General features: G+C 41.6%; 1 protein-coding gene across 4 annotated transcripts in view; it reads left to right on the top strand.

Annotated features, from left to right (window-relative positions):
• The window catches only part of LPAR1 (lysophosphatidic acid receptor 1), a 77,500-nt gene that overhangs the window by 4,242 nt on the left and 46,952 nt on the right, over window positions 1-26,306 (top strand). For 3 of the 4 annotated variants that reach the window (XM_055791067.1, XM_055791064.1, XM_055791066.1), the window contains one exon: window positions 20,378-20,547. In XM_055791067.1, coding sequence (XP_055647042.1) covers window positions 20,488-20,547 — 60 coding nt within the window. In that variant the 5' untranslated portion in view covers window positions 20,378-20,487. Of the gene's footprint in view, window positions 1-11,780; window positions 11,883-20,377; window positions 20,548-26,306 lie in introns of all 4 variants that reach the window. The other variant, XM_055791065.1, reaches the window with a different exon arrangement.

The raw sequence follows: 26,306 nt of genomic DNA, 5'->3' as shown, positions 1-26,306 counted from the left end.
GCCTGCCTTTGTATATCCAGATCTCTCCTTTCACCTGTTGCTGTTCCTTGACTGCCTGAAGCTCTTCCTCCACACCTGAGCTGATTAACAGCATGCTTGGCTTGTAAAGTCTTGGTCATTGTTTAACTGAAGGTTTCACTCTAGGATCAATTTTCATTTTTTAATAACTGGTGCCTCTTATTCTTGAAAATGTAGCTGCTATTTGTGCAATTAGCACCAGTAAGGAAAAGAACCTAGTGAGTGCCAGTTTGGGTAGTATATGTGTGTCCCTATTACATATGGCAACTCCAAGATCATTCCATTTCTCTAAGAAGCCCTTCAAAAAGACCTTTTAAGGTGGTTAAGACATTACATTTCTGCATAGGGAACAATACCCTTGCTTAGATCAGTGCAAAGTCCCCAGAATTTCCTGACAGGCACAGCCTGGAGTAGTTTGTTAAACACTTTTTTTCTCAGACCTGCATCTACTTTCTACTGCATCTGGCTCCTTCTTGACCCACATAATGCAGGTAGTTATGTTAGTGCATGTAAACGGGTGAGCACTGGCATGTTCGCCCCATTGTGAAGAAGTATTTCTTCATAAAAAAAGCAAACCTTCTTCCTCTGCTTCTGGCAGATGAAAACAGCCACAGATTCATGTGGCTGCTGTGGTTCAAGGAGTCTGGGTAAGGCATGCGTGCCCCTGCCAGCCATGCTGCCAGGGGTCAGAAGCCATGTCCCTCCTCCTCAGGCTACTCCTGGAATGAATAGCCTGGACAGTGTCCTAGGCTGGGGCGTGTGGGGAGTGTTCTGCTTTCCAAACGCCTTTAAGATTATCACTGGTGGAGCTGGATGAGGAGCTGGCTGTTGTTCCTGCTAGGGAAAGAGGAGGTAAGCATTTCCCCATTTTTCCACTCGCAGATCGCATCGTGGTCTGCTGCTGAGGTGGGGGTACACAGCATGGATCAGTGACATGAAAAATGCTTCCAGTTGCAAAAGTGGGACGGCTGCATCTCTTTCAGGAGGAAACATGTTGGGGGCACAAGTACTGTATTGGTGAGAACTGCATTACAGTTTTGTGCCAATTGCATTATTTTTATTTTAAATTACTTCAACTTGAGAGGCATTGGCACTGATTATTTGTTTTGGCTCCCATGTGGCGTGTTCTAGACAGAAGGTGAAAACCTCTAAATTCTATTTAAAAATACAAAGATGGCAAGTATTTGAGCCTTGTAATATCGGCTTTTGCTTCTGGCTGTGAACAACAGGCAAACATCGGCTGAAGTGGATTTTGAAACTGATGAAATAGTGCTGATCATTTTGATGGTCATATATGATGAACTTCAAATGTCTGTAACATGCCCGCATGAGACCTACGCACCCGTTAGCCTTTTCTTTAGGAATCTGTGTGCCACAGTGACCCTCTAAGTAGGGTGAATTTCAGAGGTACTCTCTAGAAAGTACATCCGTTTCTTTGCCAGCTAGAAAATTTATTGCATACTGCAGTGCTTGCAGGAGCAAGCAAAAAAGCATTGGATTGACATCAAAGGGAAGATCTTTCTGTACAGAATGCTGGAGATTTTCAGAGTGGTAAAAATCTGGCAAAGGAAATGCATACTGTTTTTGATTGTAAGCCCCTTTCCCTCCCTCTTCCCCTTCTTTTTAGGGCGTGTATGTCAAATACAAAATGGTGCCAGTACATTATTTATAGGAGCAGTTTGCAGAGACTTTTTCTTAGAACTTCTTCGGCCATTGAGGATGATATTTTTCCATCCAGGCTGAAAACAATATGTATGACTAGAACAGTATCCTTTTTTATTGTGAAGAAGTTGGATGCAGTTCTGCTTAAATTAAAAAAAAAAGTGTTGGATGAGTGTTGAATGTTTAACTGCATAGAGAGATTCAAATTTTCTTTGAATGTGTGTGTGATTATTTAAGAGCACTAAGCTTTGACACTAACTCCAGCAAAGACTTACTGGTATCTGAGAAGTCAAGGGAGATGCTGTTCATTCCTATCTGTTAGGTAGTTATCCTTCAGGTCGGTGTGTGCAGGAAAGGCGAAAGGCTGCTAACCTCTCAAGAGGAAATAGCTACATATCTTGCAAGCGTGGCAAGTGTTGTTTTGTCTGTTGCAGTGGGGCATTGGTGACGGGTACATTGCCACTGCATTTCACTAAATGTTTAGTCATCTGCTTTTGATCTGTTGTGGATGTCAGACCTGCAGGACGGTGTCCCGACGCCTTGAGCTGCTGCTGCTGACAGAGTGAGGGAACTGGGGTGCCGTTACATAGCTGCAGTGTGTGATGGGCAGTGTGCCTTCCCCTTCTCTTCCTGTCCCCAGCCAGGCTGCAGGTGTCACCAGGTTGGTGGTGCAGAAGAAAGCCCGAGGTTTTTTGCTGCTCATTTCCAAATCAACTTTGCCAGCAGTGAGCAAGAGTCGCTGCTGCTGCAGTGGTCACTGTCCCTTCAGCTGGCAGCACGGCAGCCTCGCAGGTGGTGAGCATCTCCACTGTCTGCTGCTCTGGGGCAAGGTGAAGCAAGTTGTCGAGAAGCAGCACCAGGTACAGCTGCTGGCCCTCGACTGCCTGGCTAAAGGCAGGAGACCTCAGTGGAGAACTGCTGTGTCGGCAGGAGATCACCTTGCCCCTAGAAGTTGCCTTGAACTGGGAGGGATGGTGCTGGTACTTACTGTGGTCAAGACATGGTATTCCTTCGGTTCCCCTGCCTGTGTCAGGTGCTCACTGAACTTCTTGGTGGGATCCATTTTCTTGTGTTTTTTCCAGTCCCTTACTGTGTGGCTGTGATGACACTTGTTGGGTCCTAGCACCCTTAAGATTTGGTTGTTATTTTACTAATAACTTTCACAGTTACGTGTAAGAAAATACAAAGTAGCAGCAAAGGCTGGCAGGGGTGGGTGTTTTCTATCTATGCATTTCAGAGCGCTTTCATTGACAGCTCAGCTGGTAGACGTAAATTTCAGTGATTCCCTGTAGAGATTGGGTCAGTAGTTTTACAAGGTAGGTAGAGTCCTGCGATGAGTTGCAGTGGAGAGGTGTTGCTTTGGTGTGGTAATGAAGCTGTAAGTAGGATGTATAGGGACAATTTGGCTACTTTGCCTCAGGATGCGCTTATAGGATTAAACTTTGTAGTACATTTCTATAGTTGCCGGCTAGTTTTTAACATAGAAAACTAATTATTGAAGTTCAGAAGCATTGAGGAAATTGGTATGGCAATGTGCGATAGACCAGAATAGATTCAGACTGATATAACAAGCCTGTAAATCCCAAAGGAGAATGCTGCACAGTAAATTCTGTATTTATGCTGCATTGAATGTCATGACTATTGTACTTGGAAGATGCCTTTGCAAATGTGTACACAGCTCTGCTGAAGTGTCTGACTGGCAAATTATTGGTACAGGAAAATAACTTGAATATTCCCTGGGTCTGTGCTGAGAATGTTCCTGGGTACTGCTGTCTTGTCAGGAGGAACCAGCTAAGGTACTAAGAGCATGTTGTCCTATATGCCACCTTGGATGTGCTGTAAGTCACACCTGAGCATGTGTTTACCATCCACATAATTGTTAGATTTGGTTGAGGAATGGAGCCTTGGCTTTTGGTGAAGAATTCCTTGGGGTGTTCAGCTGTTTCCATTGATGTGTTCCCTTTGTAAACTGCTATGCTCTTGCAGATGCAAGGCCAGTGCTCCAACAGGGTCACTGCTCCCTCATTGCTATAGTCATGGAAATAGGATTCCCTGTGTTCTCCTGAGATGTTGTGATGGGGTAAGCAACTTCAGGCAAACGGATGTCTGGATAGGTACCTGATGTTCGAGGAATACCATTATGAATGTGACATGTTGCACTTGAAAGATACCATTATAAATGTCTATCAGGTTTAGTGGTCTTTACTTTTGCTTGCTGTTACTCCCAAAATGTGGCAGACATGGGGACTAATGCTGTGGAGATGAGCCAGGATGCCTTTGACCTGTCCTGAGCATGGTTTCTACACAGGGCTTTGAGAGCTGTCCTGATGTGGCTCACAATGCACCAGGTTCATTTTGCCCCTCCTAAAGCTTTCAATGGAACTGATGAAAACTTCACCTCGGAGCAGTGCATTTCCCTGTATGGAAACCTTGCAAACTAGAGAAGACTTTTCCAAATTCATCTGTCTGCTCCTCTAGTCTTTCAGCTTCTTGTTTACAGCACTTGCAGTGTCCTATTTCAAATATCCTATGCATGTGAGACTGGAAGCAGACTGAGACTTCAGGGTATTGCTGTGATCAAAGCAATTCTGGTAATTGGTGAATGGGCTTAAAATAGGTCTCTGGAATTATTGCAGTTTGGCAAACAGGTGATAGGAGTAGCATAGCTTAGTGCCTGGTTCTCCAAGAAGTAAAATATATTTCTGTTCCCTGCCTTGGGTTGCTGAAGTTTCACATGCAAAAGCATCCAAAGAGGTTCAGCCTAGAGAAAAAATGCAGGGAGGGATGGGCAAGCTGATGACAACCTGATGACAGGAGGGAATTACATGACTGTAGAACACATAAATGCCTTAAAACTTGTATGCCTGAATGAACACTTCTACCATGGTCCTGCATATTTCCATCTTCAGTGTCTCCTCCACAAAGTTTCTGATGAACAGAAGCCAGTTGCTCAGATTTTAATGACAAAGACCTGTAAAGAAGTCTCTCAACCAGCTTTTTTTGGTTTTCCTCCTTAAAATTTTCTTAATAAGCCTTGAAGATACTGTGAAGGGACTCGTGGTACAATTATTGTGAGAAAGCAGTTGCTTTTTTCCTTCAGGAGAGTGGCACAAAACTGCAGGAAAGGCTTTGGCATTGAAGCCACACCCTACTCCTTCCTGCTTTAGCACTGGCAGGCATGGGGGAGCTACAAAAATGAGGTGATGTTTCTCAGTTAGTAGCAAACTCGAATGCCAAGCTGCTGTGCATCTGCCTCCCGTAATTGTGCCAGAAGTGATCCCATGCCCCATCTTTCCCCCTGACCGTTCTGCTTGTGTTTGAACTTCCCCTTGGGACCCTGCAGTGGGGGCTTTTCCATAAGCTGTGTCTCCACTAGAGAGGGATGCTAGTATAGTTATACTGGAAAACTTTGAGGATTTGGTTAGTTACATTGCTTTACTCTTCCTGACAGTCAGTGTTGCCTGTTGGGTTAAGTGGAGCACCCTTGAAAGGAGACTGCTGCAAGACTGAAGGCAGATGGGACCCAGCAATGACCCTACACTGTGGCTGACCAAGTAGCAGCCATTGGGTTTCTCCAAAATGGTGCCAATTCTGCTGTGTGACACATGTTTGTGTAGATCCATAGAATGGTTTTGGGGTGGAAGGGACCTTAAAGGTCACCTAGTTCCAGCCCTCCTGCCATGGGCAGGGACACCTTCCACTAGACCAGGTTGCTCAAAGCCCCATCCAGCCTCGCCCTGAACACTTCCAGAGACGGGGCATCCACTTCTTCTCTGGGCAGCCTGTTCCAGGGTCTCACCACCCTCATAGTGAAGAATTTCTTCCTAATGTCTAATCTAAATCTATCCTCTTTCAGTTTAAAACCATTACCCCTCATCCTATTGCTACAAACCCTTGTAAAAAGTCCCTCCCCTTTTTTTCTTGAAGGCCCCCTTTAAGTACTGGAAGGCTGGGCTGAACAACCCTCTCTCAGCCTGTCTTCATAGCAGAGGTGCTCCAGCCCTCTGATCATCTTTGTGGCCCTCCTCTGCTCCAACAGGTCCATGTCCTTACATTGGGCTTGCAGAGCTGAAGGCAGTACTCCACGTGGGGTCTCATGAGAGCGGAGTAAAGGGGCTGATGTAGGAGAGGCTGCTCAGCAGCAGGAGAGACTGAAAACCAGACCCTGCATGCCTAAGTGGGCTTTGTCAGGGGTCAGGGGAGCTCAGCATGAGCCTTTAGCTTTGGTGTCATGAACACAGCTGGTGGGTTGCGACGGTGGGGTGCCTAAAAACTCTGGTTTGTGGATGGATTTCAGTATGTTCTCCTTTTGTGGCCTGTGTCCCTTGTACTACTTAGCTTATTTGTGTGGTTGCAAAGAGAATCCTAATGGTTTCCCGAGTAATGCTTTACACCTTATGCTTTTGTAATGAACTGTCTTAAGGAGGCTCTGAAGTGTGTGTGCATTTAATGTTTGTACCCATGCTAATGTGCATGGAACTGAGTTCCAAGGGTAGAGTTTGAGGCAAAATAATATTTAGGTTTGCTTTTCTTTTTTCTTTAAGAACAATCCATTGCTATTCAGTTACAATAGGATTGCTTTTTCTCCTTTCTTGCTCTTTAAAAGGTGTGCAAAGGGCATGTAGCTTAAAAGTGGTGACCCAGACTAGATAGTACTTTTCTGCCATTGTGTGCGTTAGGTGGTGGTGGTGGTTTTTGCTGTTCTACACTGACTGCATTCTTCCCCCTGGCTTTGCATTTTCCACTTGAATTCTTGGTGTCTCCTAAATGCTCTGATTGAAATATTTGTTGTTTCCATTGGGCAGTATGTATGCTGAGGACCTAGCTGAAGTTGAGTAATCACTGAAGTATGGTGTGAATTTACAAGAACCCACTTAATTCATGTGACCTCTTGTATGCACTAAAAGCTTGTCTGCTAAACACAAATCAGAGTTAATCCAAGTCAATTCTTAAAGTGAATTAGTCAAGCTGTGTGCTAATCTTCCTCAGTGTTTACTTGCTTTTTCAGATAGGCAGCAGCCTAAGTTGCATTAAACTTCACTTGATAATTGAAAGGGGAAGAGTCAGAGAGCAAGGTGATGAAATTTTTGTATGTCCTGCATTTTTCTCCTTTCAGGGCATATTTGAGAACTGCTTTGTGTTTATAAATCTTGAATTCATGGAATGATCAGAGCGAGCTACCTAAGGCCAAACCCCAGTACTCTGCTGCAGCTCTCTGCTGAGCATCCATGACAGCTGTTGCTGCTCCAGGGATATTTTGGGGAGTGTGACTTCCTGATCATCCCTAAAAGTTGTTCCTCAAAAACCGTAACTGTTTGAGCGGGATGCTGCATAGACAGTGGTTTAGACTGTGGTGATAAGGAATTCCGTTCAATCTCTGCCAAGAAAGGAGTAAGCAGCCCTGATTTTACAGCCTGGACTCGCAAGTTCTGTGTGTATTGCCCTAAGCATGCCAAAGACTTGCGTGTGGTGGGCAAGAAGTAATTACCTTTCATTTGTCAACATTACGATTTTTGTTGTCTTGAGCTACTGGGTTTGCTTCCCCCTCCATTGTGGCAAGATCAAAGGTAAGATCTTATTTCTGGGTCACTGCTGTTCATCAGATAAGTAAGTCTGTGGTCTTGGGAAAAAGCAGTGACGTGAGAATAGGGAATTTAAACCCTGTCATTAAGATAATTATTTCTTATTGTAAATTCTAAATTCCTTTAAACTTCATTCAGCTTAACTATGCAAAATACAGCACTGCAGAAATTGCCTGGAGAACAGTCAGTTGAACTGATGCAGATGTTAGAAAAATATTTCTGGAGCAGCATGAATAGTTTGAGAAGTTGATAAACAGTTACTCTGTCTGCATTGGTGCTGGCCTGAACTATGTTAAGCTGACTCCTTGCAGTCTTTGATGTACTTTTTTTGTGGGGGGTGGCCGGCAAGTTTCTGTTTCAGATAAACTTAATTAAACTCTTGTTTGTGCACCATTGGTCAGGGCCTGTGTAGATCTATATTAGGATAGTACATTTGTAATTTGGGGTTTTGGGTTTGGCATGCTTAATTGTGGACTTCCTTGGCTTCAGCATTTCCAGATTATTGTGTTTTGTGGTGGTTCATTCTGCCTGAAGATTGAACATCTGTTTTGTGGATGGAGGGGGAAAAAAGAAGTATTTGCCTTAACATTGGCCCCCCTCAAAGCTGTTTAAAGAATTGTGACATTCTGTTATCATCCAGATGTTTTTTATCTAGTGAAAAGGATATTGCCTGAATGTTTAAATACAAACTCGTTTCAGAAGAATGACAGCATACTACTACTTTTCTGAGTTTTAAACAAAAGGTGGATGGTGTCAGGTGAGGTTAACAAATGGAGTCTCTGTTGCTGATCTGTGGAAGTATTTAACTGTACTACTTTGTTTTTTCTTCTTGGAAATAAATATTAAAAGTCTGTAAGTTGTTGAGAAGGTTATGTTCTTGCTGCTTTTCCTGTTGAGGAGTGATAGCTGGAGAAAAGCATTCTGATATCTTATATGGTGATTTATACCTTGATACAAGTGACTTTGCCTACTACTGTCTTCTTTAATGATACTGATTAGTAAGCAAAATTGTGATGAGAATGCACTAGGAATTAAATTCTACCACCTACTAGTGTGAGGCAATGCCTCCGTCTTGGCTCTGTGAGGTGAAAACTACTTCTTGCAGCCCCAGTGTTCAGAATGATTTTAATAAACAGCTCCTTGCTTGGGTTTTGGTTTGGGGTTTTTTTGTTTATAATGGAGGAGGACAAAAGCATACACCATACTTGCTTCTTTTACATGCGTGCACAATGCTGGCACCAGTTAATGGTGTGGCTTAAATCGTAAGCTATCCATGGTGACTCTGAACTTTTCTCCCTCTTATTTAACATCTTCAAAGTTAATGTCTGTCAGTAGAAATAAACCATTCTAAAATAATTTAATAAACTGGTTTGGAATTACTTATTTTAGAAGTATTTTTTACTTTAGAAATCATTATGATGAAAGTGCAGATTATGAAAACATTGTCATATGACAGAAGCTTCCTTGTGGTTGTGCTATGAGAGACCATCCATATTGTAGTTACTTGTTTACATAAGCCAGAGCAGATGGGTGTTATTTTCCAGCAGTCTGTGTCTAGCTGTGCTTTTCCTCTTTATTTTCTTGGCCTTTTCTTGGTGGTTCTTTTCTTCAAGTTTAGAGTACTGACATAATGTTGAAATTAAATGATGGCATCCATTATTACTCTGGAGTCTTCCTAGTTCATGTTGCTTTAACTTGAAAAAGAGGAATAAGAAATTAATTTTCCAGGACATCTTATTGTTCCAGCACTCACTAATTCAAAAAATCTAATGGAGCTGCTGCTGCAGTTGTTTCTTGAAGCTGGTGCTGCTACTACAGATGTTTTAAAACAATTTGTGTGGGTGGGTGGGTGTGGTTGGTTTGGTTACTTTACCTTACGCTGACCTGATAGTTCTGTTGAAGAAGCTCCCCAAACACCTGAAGAAACATGCATGTACCAGCCAGCATCCCTTGCATTAAGGCAGATGCTAACTCATTGCCCCAAGTGAGGGTGGGAAAAGGTTCTCCAGCCTTGCAGAGTGGGAAGGCAATGATCATCTCTAAGCAATGCATAATAAACAAGCATTAATGGAGGCCACTGGGAGAAGCTACGCTCCTGATAAATAATGACTGAAATAAGTCTAGGGGTTCCAGATGGTGATGGGAAGGCAACCTGGTGGGTTGTCTTTAAAGGGGGAGCTGCAGAAAATGAGGCCATGCAGGCCTGACTTTTAAGGCAAAGCTCTCAAGAATCTTTTCAGAGAAGGAAGAGGCTTCAAGAGAAGATGAAGTATCATTTTGGATTTAAAGGCAAGAAAATGCTGCCCAAGAGATGTGTGTTGAATAGGTACAATGTGGAACTAATCAGGAAAGGAGGTTGAGCAAGTGAGAGAATTGCACTGGATGGTGCAAGCTGACCTAGGTCAGGGAAGTACAGAAAAGATTCTTGAAAAGGACAAGTACACAAACTAAAAATGAAGTTTTGTCCAATGATAAATCAGATTTCAAATCCCTCAATGTGTAACAGAGAAAAATTCCTGTATTTAATGAGGAAAAGGAGCATGATTGAGTTGTGGACAGGATGGTGGTGGCATTTATAGCAAAAATGTTGAGATTTGAATAGAAAATGAGTGCCTCTTTTTTTCTTTTTAATCTCATCTGAGCAGTATGCTGAGAAACCTAGTGTACTACTGCATGCCTTGTGGATTAGACTGCTGCGGATGTGAGTCCAGTTTGTACCGTAATTGACATGATCTAGGGTGAATGTGTTCATGATTTCTCATGTTACAATGCCAAATAATATGGGGTTTTCCCTTCAAAATGTATTTTATGTTGATTAGTGAAAGATGGCATTTTATTCTGATAACAGAAGTCAGAATAGTAAAGATGCAGGTCCCCTAGAATATCCTGAGGGAAAGGAGTTAATTGTTTTGGACACTGAAGACTAGAAAGGCCAAGAAAAATCTCTTTTATTTTTAATCAGATACAGCAATGTTTAGTTTCCTGCCTTCATGATGGGATGTTTATATGCCTTAGAAAAGACCTTTTGATGGAGCATCTTGCTACCACTGACACAGAGGAGGGAAGATGTTTGTTATTTTTCCTTCAAGATGTTTTTGGTTAGTTCCATTAATCTGAAAATGTGTCACAATGGGCAAAATGAGAATCCATTCTGCTTCAATCAATGCTGTAACATCATCTTCTCAAATACCTTTTACCATGAGTAACCAGCTCATGCATGTTGGAAATCGCATGGGTACGTGCTGCAAAATAATGGTGCTGGAGCTCTCTGACTTCACTTGGACCTGTAGCAAATGCTTGGGAAAGTGGGAGTCCTCCTGCCTTCTTTGCCTGCCATTGAGGTCATCAACAAAATGCATTTGAACTTCATAGGCAGAGGATCAGACTCCTGGTTTCCCTGAATAAACAAAACAACCCTGCCCCGCCCCCCCCCCCCCCAAAAAAAAGGCAAAACAAAGCAAAACACCCCCCAAAAAAACCCACCCCCCAAAAAAACCCACCCCCAAAAAAAGACCCAACAACAAACACAACCCCAAGACAAAAACAATTCCAGAAGGAATGAAATACTTGTAATTTGAGGAATAATCTACTCGCCAAAGAGCCTTCATGGTGGCCACAGTAAAACAACTGAAGGTCCTTTCCGGGGATAAACATCAGAGCAGGTAAAGGAAAAGGGCAGACATGCATAGGTCAATTACTGACACTTGGACTGTCTGGCCTTTGGTGGAACTCAGCCTGCTTTTGTCAGCCTCAAAAGGGGTATGAGGCACAGGGACAGGCAAAATAAGAGTGGCATATGGAAAACATTTCCCTGCAAGATAAGTGCCTCAGGGTAGTGTACTGTCTACTGAATTTTTTGCATTGAAAATCTGTGAATAGAGGTTTATTGTTTGGGATGGTTTTATATACATTCAGATTTATGTGCTTTTTGGGAGGAGTGGGCAGGGGGTCTGATCTTGCCCCCAGGGGATGAGTAGGAAGATGTCTCTCCTGACCCATGTGTTCTCTGTGAGAGTAGATGGCTTCTCAAAGGGAGTGCCACTGCACGGTGGTACTGTTTTATGGTTGTAAATTCGTTCAGTGTGTGGTAAATGAATAAGGTGACAGATTGTCTCCTTACTCTTGCAGTGGGGAAGAGGGACAGTTTCATACAGTGCTGCCTCTGTAGGGTTCATGAAATTGTTTAGCGTGGGGAAGGAGGCTCCACCTGACACGTCTTTGCTGAGCTCGTTACAGGCTGTTTTCTGTCATGGGACGATTTAGCAGCAGTCCTGTAGTACTCATATTATTAGTTATGGAGACCAGAACAATGATCTTTCCCTGATTAACCACAGAGCTCCTATTCAGAAAGATTTGACTGATGTCTTCCCCACCCCCACCCCACCCCAAAGCACAGGCTGTGCTGTGAATGCAAATGACGTAGATTTTGGATCCTTTGTTGATTATTGTGTTGTGGAAGAGTCCTACTGAATGTAAGGACAATTACTTAAATTTGTGTTGAAATAATTTTCTTTCTAGCCTTGGATTACTGCTGAAAGCTTCGTCTTTTTTCCCCCTTATATGAGGAAAGCTAACAGCTGTATTGCTCTCCTGAAAGTGAAGACTGAAGCCGTGGAAACTGTAAGTCTCTTCTATCTTCAGAAAGTTGCAGACTTCCCTGGAACACCTTTTAAAAACTCTTTGAGGTGTACAGGTGTGAGTTAGCTGAAGGCAGAAGGGAAAGTAGGAAAGACGAGTTCCTTTTTGTTTTGTGTGGGTTTTTTTTTTCTTTCTTGTTTAGTAATACACTTTTGGGCTTCTGCATTTTTATTTGATCTCATTAAGTTAGCTCTCTTATTTCTGATTGTTTGATAAGATGCTTTTCAGGTGGGTGAGCAAGTTGAGGTTAAATTTCGCAAGTTGTTTTTTTGTTAATATTTTGTTTTGGTTTGGCTTAAGTAAAAGCTGAATGCTCTGGCCAGTGGTTGCTGTTCTCAGTAAAGCAGTCTGCAAAGTGATACACAGCTAAACATGCTGCTGTCCTGCTTTTGATGCTGTTAGTGGCTAAGAGGTGGTTGTGCTATACATATTGTGTGGAATGTAAGCTTTGGCTGAAAAAGTGCAATCAAAGCAGGCATCACACACACAGAAGCAGTGGGACCATAGCAATAATAAAACCCCTGGTTCTGTGGTCTGTCTTTGTGATGCTGAATCACTTCCAAGACAATTTTTTTAGGACACTGTCGTTCTGAAGTTGGAGCAGCGGCGGTGTAAACAGTACTTGCCTTGGCATGTTCAGTGGGTGGGTTAGATCTGAACTTGGGAAAGGTTGGGTTTTTTGTTTTGGTTTTTTTTTGTCCTTCTGCTTTTTTGGTTGTTAAAGTCGCAAGTGCTCAGATCACGTTTAAAGAAAAAAAGCCAGAAAGCAGATGATGCACACAGGGTAAAGGAAGGATGTTTTTCAACAGCCGAAACAGGGGTTCTCTGCTCTTGTGATCTGATCTGTTGGGGTATTCGTGTTCTTTCATTCTGGTCTCCTAGGAGGTTTCGATGTGGGTCAGGCAGCATGCTGGAGATCCGAGGGCAGGTAGTGATGGCACTTGCTGTCCAGAGGTCTTGCTGGAGGCTGTTCTTCTGCACTCTCTCAGCACTTTGGCAGGAAGCTATCTCAGCCTACCTCACTGCCAACCCTTTTGCAGGTGTTTGTAAGCCTTTGCGCTTGCATGGGATGTCCTGAAGTGCAGCTCCACTAGTGCTCCTGCAGCCCTGCAAGCGTCCCCAGTTCACTGGATCTCGTCTTGCTACCGTATAGCCAAACAGTGATGGCAGGAGAGAGGGGTTAGTGCTAACTGATCCTGGTTTGGGGGCCAACCAGCTCAATTATCCATTGTATTTGCCAGGTTTTTTTGTTATTAACAAGCTGTTTGATGATGACAGTGAAACATTTAAAATACTTATTCTTATTGCATGTCTCCCTCCCTCCTTCCCTCCCTTTTAAAGCTTAATGATATTTTGGTTAGACAGCTTCTTTGTTGTAATTTTCCAACCTGACACAACAGATGAACCTTTTTTTTTAATAATTGCTCTGGAAATGATTGTGCTCAAATAGTGAATTACTTCACCAGTAACTGAAGTTCTGTGAGCAGAAATTATCCAGGTAGAAATTGATGCTGTTGGATTAACCCACTCAGCCTGCAAAAGAAAAGGTCTGATGTCTTAAACAGCATCTGGCAAAGAACTGACATTTAATCTCAAAGGGAATTAACCACAGATTACTGCAAAGAAATGATTAGGTCATTTCTCCACCAGGACAGGGAGTTGATGGAAAAATGTTTCTGGGTATAGATTGATTTCCAGTTGCAATTTGGGCAACTGTACGTGCTGTGTTTTTGGGGATGAGGTATTACTTAAGCATCTTTTACTCTGTGTAGTTATTGCCTGTCTTTGTGCATGCAAAAAAGGATTTGTTGCCCATGTGTGAAGTGCTAGCATAACAGCAGGATGGAAAACTCACCTTGTTCCCTGTGACGACCTCAGTTTCTTCTGCAGAAGGGAATGAGTAAAGTTTTGTTGCATCTTAAGTCTGTCCTTGATCTCCAACTGAAAAAAATGGCCAATTTCTTAGGGCTGGTTGTAACTTCAGTGATAGTCACTCTCACTAACGGGAGAGGGCAGAGATCATCAAGTATGTTTTACTCTGGTTTTTGGGTGGGGGTTTTTTTCAGCATTTGCAAGGTAGAGATCTCCAATAGTTGTGTCTGAACCTTCCCCTGTATTAGCAAACTCCAGTAAAACCTAGCTTTCTAGACAGTGAAGCTGGACTCAAGAAACATCTAGCTTTACTGGCAGAGGCTGTTTCCGGGGGGGGTGATGGTACAGCAAAGGAAGCAGAGAGACATTGTCCCTTTCCTCTGGCACTCCCCTTCCAGGCTTCAATGACCCTTCAGTAAAACCTCACAAATCCATTTTCACAGTTCATTTATTCATTCTGATTAAGATCTTCCAAATGGGCAAGATGCTATAGCTCCATAGCTCTTTAAAGCAGTCTGTCCAGTCACTAGAGGCAACAGATGGGAAGGCTTTGGGATGAGGCACATTTGTACAACTGGCCTTCACTGGGGCAACAGAGGGTAGTGTTCCGTGTGCTGTAATAACAGATGTAACTTGGGCAATTTGTTGGTAGTTGGCCTGAAGCCATGCTGAATAGTTGCATCCACTTCCTACTATGATGTATATGAACAGTGGTACAACCCAGTCAGAGCTCACATCAGTGCCTGTGACGTCAGAAATGATAATCTTCTTCCATGCTATTATCGACAAAATGACTTCCAATTCCAGCAGTGTAACTTCAGATTCACTGCTGGTAAAGCTGTTTCGTCAGTACCATATACTAGATCTAGCCCAGGACTTACTGCTGTAGTAATAGATGTTGCTGTGGTGGGAGCCTTTATCCTGTTTTCAGGAGAGGGGGATGAGGTGAAAGAGTCGGGCTGACAGCAACGAAGCTGCAGAATTTGTACAGTAAAATGTGTGTATTCAAATTTGGCAGGGACAGTTAATTTTGTGTCAGCTTCCAAATTGTTCTGATGCATCTGCTGAAAGGGGAGATGTCCTTCCTGAGACATCAGAAATTTGATGGGGAGAAGGTAGGGAAAGAGTCTCATTAAGTGGAAGAGTTGTTGCTGTTGTTTAGAAGGACTTTAGGGCAAGAGTATAACAATGGGCGGCACCATCTGTCTGGAAATCTCTTTTATTTCTTTTCTGCTTCTTTTACCCAATACTGAATCACAGCTATTAACTTACTGCAGCTCTTTCAACTGCTGAGCAAGTTGACACCGGGCACAGGAGGTTATCTTCATTTGCAGGCAGAACACACCCTGGAACAGAGAGAGAGGGCAGAATTGGGAGGAAATACGGATTGTAGAGATCATAACTGCTTCAGTTAGTTCACTTTGTCCTTATGCTTTGGCAGGTCATCCAGTAAAGTTTCACATGTCTTATGCCTCTCCTTCTGCACATTTATTTGTCAAAGTACACCACGTAACAAACTCACTTCCAACATTCAGCAGTCTGGTTCTTGATACAAAACAAGATGTTTGCTGAAACGCCACTCCAGACATACCATGCAAGGGAAGAGGAGTAAAGTCCTGAGGTGACAGGACAGGGAGGTAGCATATGGCTTTCCCCCTCATTTTAACCAGTAATGAACTGAAGAATGGTGAGAAGGGATTGGGGGGGGGGGGGGGGGGGGGGCGGGAGGAGAAAAATTGAGTGCTGTGTTTATGCAAAGGCTTGCTGAAACAAACTGTTTCAAAGAAGTCAATGCTAACAGAGTTTGGATCACCTTGCAATTTCAGGGAGATAAAGAGCTTCTTATCTGTATTTCTGTGATGTGGTTTGCCCTTTGCCAGTTTGCTAAAACTATCATTTCACAGTTGCAGGTACCTCTGCTCACCTTCAAAATCATGTTGACACATCCTAGGTTTTTTTTAGGATTTTTAATCAATTTGTTTGAAGTATACGTCAATAAAAGTTTTGGTGTTCTGAAAAAATTATTTGTGACTTTTCAAACAGGTTTAAGCTAGTGAATTGCATTTCTGTGAGGATGTACATATGCTGTTCAAAGTGACAGCATCAGAGGCGGTGAAGGTTTTACCTAAAGTAGCATAAGGACTCAAAAGAGGTAGTATCTTTCTATTAGGAAGAAAATCTAGTGCTCTGTAACTTGCAATAGCAAGTCCAGATTTTTGCAATAATTTCTAGCAGTCACTGTAGTAAAGGAAGGAGTAACAGTAAAGCCTCTTCTTTTCTTAGATGCATGAAATTGAAACCAATTTTTCTGCCTTTCATTTTTATTTTCTTACATGATAAAAAATGCATCTGTAGTTATTCTTTTATTAGCTCAGTGGTTACTGGGAGCAGAAAAAACACCTCCATAAGTCCATAGCAGATAACTAAAAATTCATGTTATCACCATCGGTTTAACAAGTGGTAAAATGAAGCAGTAGACCCACCAAGTCATTGCTGTTGCTGTTCCCTGGATGGTGTTTGTTTGCCTTTTTGCCTTGTAAGGCTGCGTGGTGGAGTCACAGAGGTTTTTTTTGTGTGTTGAACAAACTAATGCTTAAAAGCGATGGTTGTTTAGTGAAAGAGGCTGCTGGAGGTGAGTGATGCCAGGTGATGACTTTTGGATGGCAAGACTTCAGATGCCATGTGAAATCTGGAATGTCTCTGAAGTGACATCTGGAAGTGGGACACTTAGGCGATCATCTTATTTTCTCACCTTTTTGCATTTTGTTCTGTTTTATTTTCCTTGATGGGTTTACAGGTCCTATCCATCTGGGATCAATAAGAACTTCAAACTGTTCTCTGAGAAACTGTAAGTTAGGCTTTCATTCACTACAGGTGTGCAGGGAGGGTAGCTTTGTTTAGCTAAGTCACATTTAACACTTCATGGCCCTACCAATCAGCATCTTCAGAGTCATGTAACCCAGAAAACTGAGGTCTGTGAAGTCAAGCCATGATACCAAAAGAGTCTGATACGGGTGCAAGAAACCAAAGCTGAAAGGTAGGAATGATGCAGGACACCTGAAATTCTCTGACACAAGAGACAGACACAAATTGTGAAAATCCAATTTGCCTTTCAGTCCCAGCACCTTACTCTAGATGAGGCCCAGATGAGATACACAGTAATGCAGAAATTGTTGGTATTACTGTATCACTCCTGATATTTGCAGATCACAAGGTACTGTGCAAGAAACTGGGGAGGAATAAGGGGTAATAATTTTTGTCATTAAAATGGATTTTCCAGAAGCAGTTCCTTCAAGATGATGCTTCTGTAATATGTGATTGCATTTCTCCTAACTACTCCACGTAATAACAAAACTGCACTGTTCCCCTTCTCTGTGGTCTCAGAGAGCTAATCCAGTAATCGTGGTGCTTAATGATAGCATGTCAGAAAGCAGTATGTTTTTGGTGAGGGTGTGTTCCTGCTCTGCATATTAGATATAAGCTACTCTGCTGAGTGTCAGCTGATTATTTTTTCCCCTCAGTTAACCAAAAACTCAATGTATTACTACAGATGATTTTCTAAATGCTGTAGTTTATTACAATGAAACATAGTTTCTTAGAGATAAGTCACCTTAACAGAGGATAAGAAATTTTATAATCTTCATTTTACAAATTTTTGATACAGATCCAATGTGTTTCCCAGCTTGCAGTTCTGCAGATGCATTCAGTAAAGACAGCAGCGTCTGTGAAGAGTATGTAGGCTGGTACTGACATGCGACACCTGCAGTTTCAGTGTCTGGGAATAATACCTGTGAATCTACTTCCAAATTTTGGTGTTTTGGTGTTGTGGTTTTGGTTTTTTTCGGTTTTTTGTGGGGTTTTTTTTTTTTCCCCAGTTACTTTTAGTGCAGCAAGCCATCAAAATCTCATTAGTAAGGAGCCACTCCTGTGCTTGTGCATTTCAGGCTTTCTTTTTAATAGAGATTACATTTTCTGTCATAATGCCCTTTCGTAAAGTTCATTTGAGGATCCTATTCCCTTTATTCACAGTTCTTGAAAAACACGGGGCTGCACCCTGAACTCACACGGGTATTAAGTTAGAAGCCACCTTTGTTTGCTTGAATGGAGCCAGTCTGTTTTTGCACTGCTGTGAAAGCACAGTCCTCTTTGTACTTCATTACTGCTGAAGAAGATGGGGTGGTTCGGGAGCCAGGGGAGAGTGCTTTTAGTATAGTCCAACCTGTTTTCAGCTGGAATGCTTTTAGAAGCTTAATGATTTGGCAGAAGGTCCTAATTATTGTGTAGGTTGTGTTCAGGTGGTTGAGAAGCAAGACGCATGCAGAAGACCCTTCCCTTTTCAAGGCGAATTGAGGTATCAGTGCAATATCAGCAATAAAAATACAGCTAAGTGCAGAAGGAAAAATGTAGAATGGTCATAGGCTAAGGAGTTTTTTTATGGTGAAAAATTACTACAGACAAATCTCTCATCTGCATTAAAGTGCTCATTAAATTTTATGGGGTTAAGCTTTTTCTGGCATTTGTGTTCTACCTGGAGTACACAGAACTAGCTAAAGGCTGAGGAGACCTGTTTGTTTGGTTTGGTGGTTTTTTTTCTTTAGATATTTTTTTTCTTCTATTCTGTGATGCTCCCTAGTAAAAATTATGATTTCCTCTCCTTTTCATATGTGGCCAACAGGATTCTAAGTGTACCTTTTGATTTTGGTCTAGTATTCCCTAAAGTCTGCTTTATCAGTACTTTTTTCCCCATCTTCATTATCCAGGAGTGGCAGTGTTTCAGGATTAAGAGAATAAAATTTAAAAGAAACTAACAGTGAGATGCTGTAAAGTAGGTACAGTGACACAGAAGAACACAAACAAAAAGGTCTTCTGAGTTCTTATATTTGTGACAGCTGGCTAGACAGTGATGAAATGTGTTGGTTGAGGATCTTGAGGCTGTTGATGGAGTTTTACTGAAAATCACTCTCTTCTTGGCCAGATAGTCAGAAAAGCAGTTTCAAGTTGATGCTATGTGTTTCCTTCATCTGTCATGCACTGTACGAAAAGCAGTGAATTTCAGAAAAAGGCAAACCTCTGTTTTTTAAAAGAAAAGGGGAAGCCTGAAGGATGTGTAGCTTGGTTCTTCAATTTCCAGTGGAAGACTGCTAAATCTCCATTTTCTGTCCTCTTCAAGAGTATAGTAGAAATTTGGAGCAAGGAGTGGAAAGAATGAAAGGTTACTAGCAAGAAATGAGTAGGAAAGAATAGGGGTCACTGGAAAGCTATATAAAGATGGAAAAAGTGATCCTAGAGCTTGGAAGATGAGACAGCTACATGTGACGTAAGGCATGTGGGGATGTGTTGAAATGTGAGGCAGGCATTTCAAGATGATGCTTTTCAAGAAGGAGGAAAAATTTCCACAGTGGTGTGCAAAGGCTAAGTTTAAATGAATAAAAAAAAAAAAGACATAACTGACTCAGAAAACCATGTGGAGTGCAACTTTCCTACAGCATGATCTGTTCTTTCTTGGCTTCGTAAGCGTTACTGTTGAAAAAAAATGAACCGGTGGCCAGGAAGGTCACTAGCTGTGTCTGTATGACTACACCATGGTCTCAGTTAGAAAGATTAGTTAGGTTTGACACCATTTTTGGTGCATTTGTTGGATGCTGAATACACTTAGCGTGTGTGGTTTTCTGCCATGACTTACAGAATAGGAACTGGTAGATACTGAGAGCAATAGGTGTCTCTGCAAAATCCTTTCTGTGGTGGCTAACTTGTGGGTGGTGTTTTATATGTCTGACCTGACTGGGGGGAGAAAACTGCAGTAGCCTTAGTCCAGAATTTTTAAATGGGATTAACTTCTTGGCCATTTACCATTTTCTCCCCTTTCGTTTAGTTTTCTTTGCACCAAAGAATAGAAACCTATGGGAAGCTGATCTAACCTTGATAAACATGGTAGTTACAGAAGTAAAATTGGATGAACTGATCAAACTTTACACAGCAATTCAGTATATTTACCTACAGCAAATCTGTCAAAAAAAAAAAACAAAACAAAACCCAAACACCAAATATGTATGGTTAAAATAAATCAAGGATAAGGATGTCATAATGTTTAAGTTATTTTTCTTAAGACAGAAGAAAAGTTCATGTGATCACCAAACTGTAAAACAATAGTTGCTGAGGAAATAAATGTATCCTAAATTCCAGCAAGTAATTCCATGAGTACTTTTCTGTGAGGGGTTGGTTTTGTTTTGTTTTGTTTTTTCTGGTGTGTAGGGAAAACAAAAGAACTACAGAAAAAAAAATCCGTTAACACTATTCCAGTGCTCTGTAAGCGACCATCTTTCCTTGCAAATGTGTACAGTCTGTGCATTAGCCTACTTGCTGTTACTCAGTTTGTGTAAATTCTAATTTGTGTGGTCAAGTGAATTGTTTTGTTCTTCTGGACCAAATTCCAGTGTGCCCTTTGAAATTTCTCTGCAAATCTGTTGTGAATCGTCATGCAAGCAAGTTGGGCTGTGCAAAATCACAGGCTGGTTTTTGCAGCAGCCGAGGGGCTTGGGTGTTGACTGCATGTCCAGTTCTTCTGTTACTCTCAACACTTTTTTTTTTTTTTCCCTTCCTACTAGGAGCAAATGCCAGCATGACTAGGGTCTGAGGAAGTGCTTCTGTGTTCCTACCACGGGTTTGCTGGTGCAGAGGAAGGGTGCAAAGGACAGCAGGGATATTTTGAGCTACTATGGATATCCCCACTGATTTGGTGCCGTCCTCCATGATGTCCCAACCTGAGGTAATTGAGGTGAGTAGACCACAATGAAACTGGCAACTAAACTGACTGAACCTCTTTCCTATTTCCTCATTGAATCCTAGATCTTTCTCCTGTCTCACTTCTAAAATTCCCTCTGTGACTCAGCTGAAATATTGTATTAGACAGTCATCACTTGCTAAAAATGTTGTCCTATTTTGACACATGACATTATTTTACTATTTGTAGAAGAAAATATATGGCAAAATACAGTCCTCATTGACTCCATGTAGGTGATCCCTGCGCTATGGTTCATTTTTTTACTGTGCCTAGTGAATACAAAATAGAAGAAGGTCATACTGTGGTTCGGTTGAAATAATGCCACAGGAAATTTCAGTTTCAGTGTTATCAGGAAAGCTAAAGTTTTAAGCTGAAAGCCGTAATAAAATTAATAATGTACTTACAATTACTAACACACTAATCTTGCTATCATGAATCAAAGTGTGTGTTTCAGGCTTGATATTTATAAATACTAAAGTGATTTCTTCAGCTCCACGTACTGAACACCAAGTACTTGTGTCTTTCTGGTGAAGTATGTATTACAAACAGAAAGAGCTGTTAATAACAATCAAGATTTCATCTCAGAAAAGCATTTTTCAAAATCCCTTTGACTTTATAGAGATCCAAGTGTCTGTTACATCCTTAACAGTTCTAAGTTCTACATTTTACTGTAGAAGGCACGACAATTGCTTAAGGCAGATGTCAGATAACAGGAGATTTTATGTTTACTTTGCTTTTGTTTGTTGGCTGAAGATTCTTTGGCTCAGGAGACTATACCTCTTAGCAATCTGCACTAAGAAGTGCAGTAGTTCAGAAATCTCTCGACCCTGTGAATTTACAAAGACCATGTTCACTAGTAGGTGGTGATGTGAAGTGAGCTGAACCCAAAATCCGCTCTGGAGAAACTTCTTTGTCCTCCTCATTCTCCTGTGTTTCATATGGAGAGCTAGTATATTTTAGAAGTATGTTTGTTGCTTTCCAAGTCTCTGTCCCTTTTAGGGTCAGGAGAAGGATTTTGGGTCTTTACAGCAGAACAGAATACCTAGTTGGAGGTGGATGCTGTATGCTTGTAGCCCAGGCTGTCTAGCTGCTTTCTCCCTTTCTGGAGAAAGACTCCCCCAGGGGATCTCCTCATGTGCCCTGAAAGGCACTTGAACCCCCTGCCTCCACGGGTTGTCTCTTCAGACCCTTCTTTATATATGAGAAATTTGTGTATCTAAGGATTGCTGGTAAGGATAAATGCCTTTTTGAAAAGAAGATAAGTCAACTGTGGTGCAAGAATGAGTGGAAGAAAAGCTATCACTTGTAAAGGACTTGATGATCAGCACAGTCACCACTCTGTTGTACTTGTGGTTCAACAAATACATGTGTCCTGTGACTGCAGGGAGTTTCTGCTGATTAAATCCTGCCATGGACTTGCATCACTAGACCCAAGGTCAGAGATAAATGGATGATTCTGGTCATTGACTTGTAATCTGAACAGCTGCCCTTCTACGCATGTGTTTTAGAGACTATGCATCAATAATGTTTGACTTAGGAGCTGAAAAGAAGTAGCAACAGGAAGAAAAGACTTGTATCTCAGTGTGGGAGATTGTCATAGAACAATGCTGTTCTCTCAAGCTCATGCATAAAAATGGACTTTCATCGTTAGATGGAGGTATTGAAGTAAAGCACTTTTCAGACTGGGACTGCATGAGCTTGCCTTTCCCATTTGTGGTAGCATACAAATGAATTTTGGGTATAGTTTATAAAACTGTATTCATTAAAACACCTTTTTTTTTTTTCCTGGGGTGCATTGTTTTGCCTTTTAAAACAGAGCAGATGCTACAGTGTGCTGCAGAAGACATTTAGAGACTAATGTTTCAGGGAAGGATTTTATTTTTTTTAACTTGGAAGTAGCCTTGCATGCCTTTTGCATGAGCTAGATGGCATCTCAGAAGAAGTGTTTTGCTACTTAAAAAAAGATTAAAGATAAAGTTTAAAGTTTTCTCTTAAAACTTTCTTTTGGCATTGCCAGAATAATTGGTTTCCTTCACATTTGGTCAATTTAATCTTAGAAGTAAATATTATCTATTTTATATACACATGTACATATATCTACGTGTGTATATGCATATCAGTAATAAATATTCCTCTGCCTACCATAAGTCCTTTAACTGCACAGGTCAAAAAGGAATAGACTCTTATTGGCCATAAAGGAGAATCCCAGATACCTCAGCAGGCTCTTTTGCAATCTGAAGCCCACCATGACAGGTTTTCACTTGGGCTTCAATCCTACAGATGTATGTGGTGGCACCACAATAAGTTCCTGCTAATTTAATTGCAAATGGTATCTTACTCAAGCTTTGCCTTCTGAGTCAGGTAACAAAAGATACACATCTTGAGAAAGTTTTTTAAAGTCCCTTCTGGATACCAGGTGGGAAATTGTTACTGTTTTAAAATATTCTTATTGCTAGCATGCCACTATAGAAACTGCTTTTGGTGCTTTCTGCAACCCTCTACTGAAGCAACACATTGTCCATAGTCATGTCTCTTCGTACCCTCCCTACATACTGACCTGTCTGAAGCTCTTTGCTCCTGTCTTCTTTCCCCGCCCAGCATCCTGTTAACAGGCATAAGCTGTGATTAAGAGCACAGAATTAAGGCATCTTGGTCATGTTTAAATGTGAAGGATAAGTAAAGTTTCAGGGTCGTTTAGCTATCCATAGCTGAAATCTGCAATAGAAAACCATTCTGGGACACCATCCACAATATGTCAAAGAAGTCAATGAAATGAAAACTTTCAAGAATATGCTTTGAGTTTTTGGCAACAAGCTTTTATTGTAAGGCAGAGTCTAGTGGTTTCAGAACGGATAAGTCATTCTCTTAAAGAGAAAGAAACAAAATGTAACAAAACTTCTTGACTTTTAAGTTGGGGATATTTTGTGGTACACATGACTTCATACCTCAGCTATGTGTAAGCAAAATTATGTCATTAGAAACCTGATTAGTCTGATAATGCAGTAAGTGGAAAGTTAAATAATTCTGTGAGAAGCATTTAGCATCCCAGAGGGCTTTGCTGTTTGCAAAAAGGAAACATGACAAGTGATGATCTAAACTGATTAATGTACTCTGTAAAGTGATTAGTATCTTCTTTCTTTGTGAATGGCATGAGATGAATTCTGCACTAAAACCTTTGAAGAAGAAATTATTTGAGCTCCAGTTGCTTAATGAACCAGGGACTTCCAACAGTGCTTTAGAAATGCTTAAAACAAGAAAACAACAAAAATTCATCATTTTCTCTTTGCTTTTGCCAGCAGTGGATCCTACCAGCCAAATACTAGAAGTAAATGAGTACATTGAAATAACTGCTTTGCAGCTGTTTCTAAGAGAAATCCAGAGCAGTTTCCATTATAGTGGCCTCTCATTGCTATGTGGTTACCAGAGCCAAAAACCACTTCTCCTGCTCTGGGCCACTGAATGCTTACCTATTTTTCCCTTCTTTTTGTTTGAATTGGAGTGGAAGAGATTTAAACTACCCTTACCACAGGATGGTTATCCTCAGTAGCTTTTTTTCCCTCTTTATAATGATGCTTGAGAACAAGTTTTTATGGAGTCACCCCTTTACCTAACAAAGGCCAACACGATTTGCATTTTGGATTTGGTGCCCAATTCTGCATCAACAAATGGGTGATTTTTTTTTTTCTCCCCTTCTAGGTGAGTAAACAAATTAACCTTTCTACCAAAACAAATCTGTGGTGGTGGTGAACAAGGTAAACGAGAACAAAAGGAAGTGGTGAGACTGGAAGTAGTCATTTGTGATCAGAGCTATATACATCCAGTTACAGGCGTCATAGGGAATGGGTTTTTTTAATCTTACACTAGAGGAGATTACCAGGAGTTCAAAAGAGATCTCTGTTTTGCTCGAAGTAGACCAATACTGCCTTATAGGCAGCTGCTCAGTACTGTATGAACAAGTTACTGGTAGAGAACCCATTGCTGCCAGAGCTCTGAGAAATATTTTTCTATATTCTGTTTATATGTTTCACAAAACAGTGCATCAAAGCAAAAGAAACACAAACTGTCTAATGTATATTTCAAGAAAAAATTATTTGCCATGGTAAACACAGAATAGCCATCTTATTTCCATTTGGAAATCTCAGTTTCCAGTCCAAAATGAAATTTACTGTGCTCATTAACATAATTTTGAATAAGCATTTTGTTTGTAGGCTAAGCTCTCCCAAGTGCTCACACTGCTGGTTTGCTTCACAAGGAGTAATGGAAGCTGTGCCCTGGAGGTGCAAGTAGCCCCAGTAACCTACAGCATTTTGTCCACATAAAAGGCCAGTCTTTCAGCCGCTATAGCCAAGAATTAATTCCCAGCTTGGCTTACTGAGCACCAAACTGGACCCAAAGGATGCATGAAAGTTCACTTCCATGTTAGAGGTGTTAGAGGCGCAGATCTTTTTTCCCTTCCCATTTCTTCCACTCCTGTGGATTCTAAAGTGACACAGATAGAGGACTGTGTGCTGCACCCCTCTCCAGAAAGCTCTTCCTGGGACTGGGGTCTTTGGGAAAGGTCTGTCCTGTGCTGCACTTGTCCTGCACAGCAGCCTTCAAGGGGTTTGCAGCAGGTCAGATGCCTGGCTGTGATGTTGAGAGTGAGGCAGGTAGGCATTGGGAGTGTGAGCTGGGCAAGATGGTGGAGAAGCCTAGTCTGCATCATGACACAGACTTCTTTTGAAGATGTAAGAGGTGGAGTATTTCAGTCACTAAATTAAGCGATGGACTACAATTGTCTTCCTCTATCTCCCACAAAGCTGGGAAACGTTGAGCCTACAGCTGTGTTTGGCTACTGCTTGTGTAGCTCAGCCTGTCATGAAAGCTCTCTCAGAAGAAAATGAAGCTTGCAGGGCTTGCAGAAGCCCTTTCTATACTCTGTATGGGACATTTAGGCTCAACTACCTGATTTGGGTTCAACATGCCCTATCATGTCTCTCCTAGCGGCAAAGCAAATTAGCTTTTTTTGCAATACCTCCATGTTGCAGTGGTGGCCCCCCTTCAAGATGAGCTTGAATGGTGGAGATGGGGTGACAGAGAAGTGCTGTTTGGTCTGGGAAAAAAAAATTATCTAATATTCAAAGTGTTTAAGCCATGCTAGCAAAGTAAGTGGGATGTGACGATGTAGAACTATGCTCTGATTCAAACATTTGCTCCTCAACTAGAAAATGTTCATTAGAACATGTAGGTAGTGCTGGCTAGCAATGCAGCTCACCTGAAAATGTGGAAAAGGAGGAACAACACAGCAGTGTCTGAATTATTGGGTAGGTTGCTGGAGGGATGAGTTCACTGTCTTTCATTGGGTATTTTTCCCAACTCATCTAGCTTTCTAATTTCTTGAAACTCCTTTTGCTTGCAGAATTCTGCAGTGAAAGAGACTTCATGTGCATGTGCTTGTGCATGCATGCTTCCTTTCTGTAGCAGTACCAAGTGCTGCCTCTGTGGGTTCAACTTTTGTAATCTGCAGTGCTGTTGGGCCAGCTCAGTGTTGCTCCTGACCATCACTACTCTTCAATAATGCTCTTGTGTTTGAATAGCGAATTTCATGGCTCCTGATTTATCTGTCCTGAAAAGCTGTAGGGCTGAGTCGAGGTATTTCAGACTTGATAGTTACCCTGGCATCTTCCAGAAGAAAGGTATTTTTGGAGTTTGCTGGATTTCCTGCTTTCACTCATGCCTTTTTTTTTTTTTTTAGCCCATGGAAACTATTTTTG

Source organism: Falco peregrinus, chromosome Z (assembly GCF_023634155.1).
Source record: "Falco peregrinus isolate bFalPer1 chromosome Z, bFalPer1.pri, whole genome shotgun sequence".
Lineage (NCBI taxonomy): Eukaryota > Metazoa > Chordata > Aves > Falconiformes > Falconidae > Falco > Falco peregrinus.
Note: the sequence above shows the minus strand (reverse complement) of the source record. Positions and strands in the feature narration are given on the sequence as shown.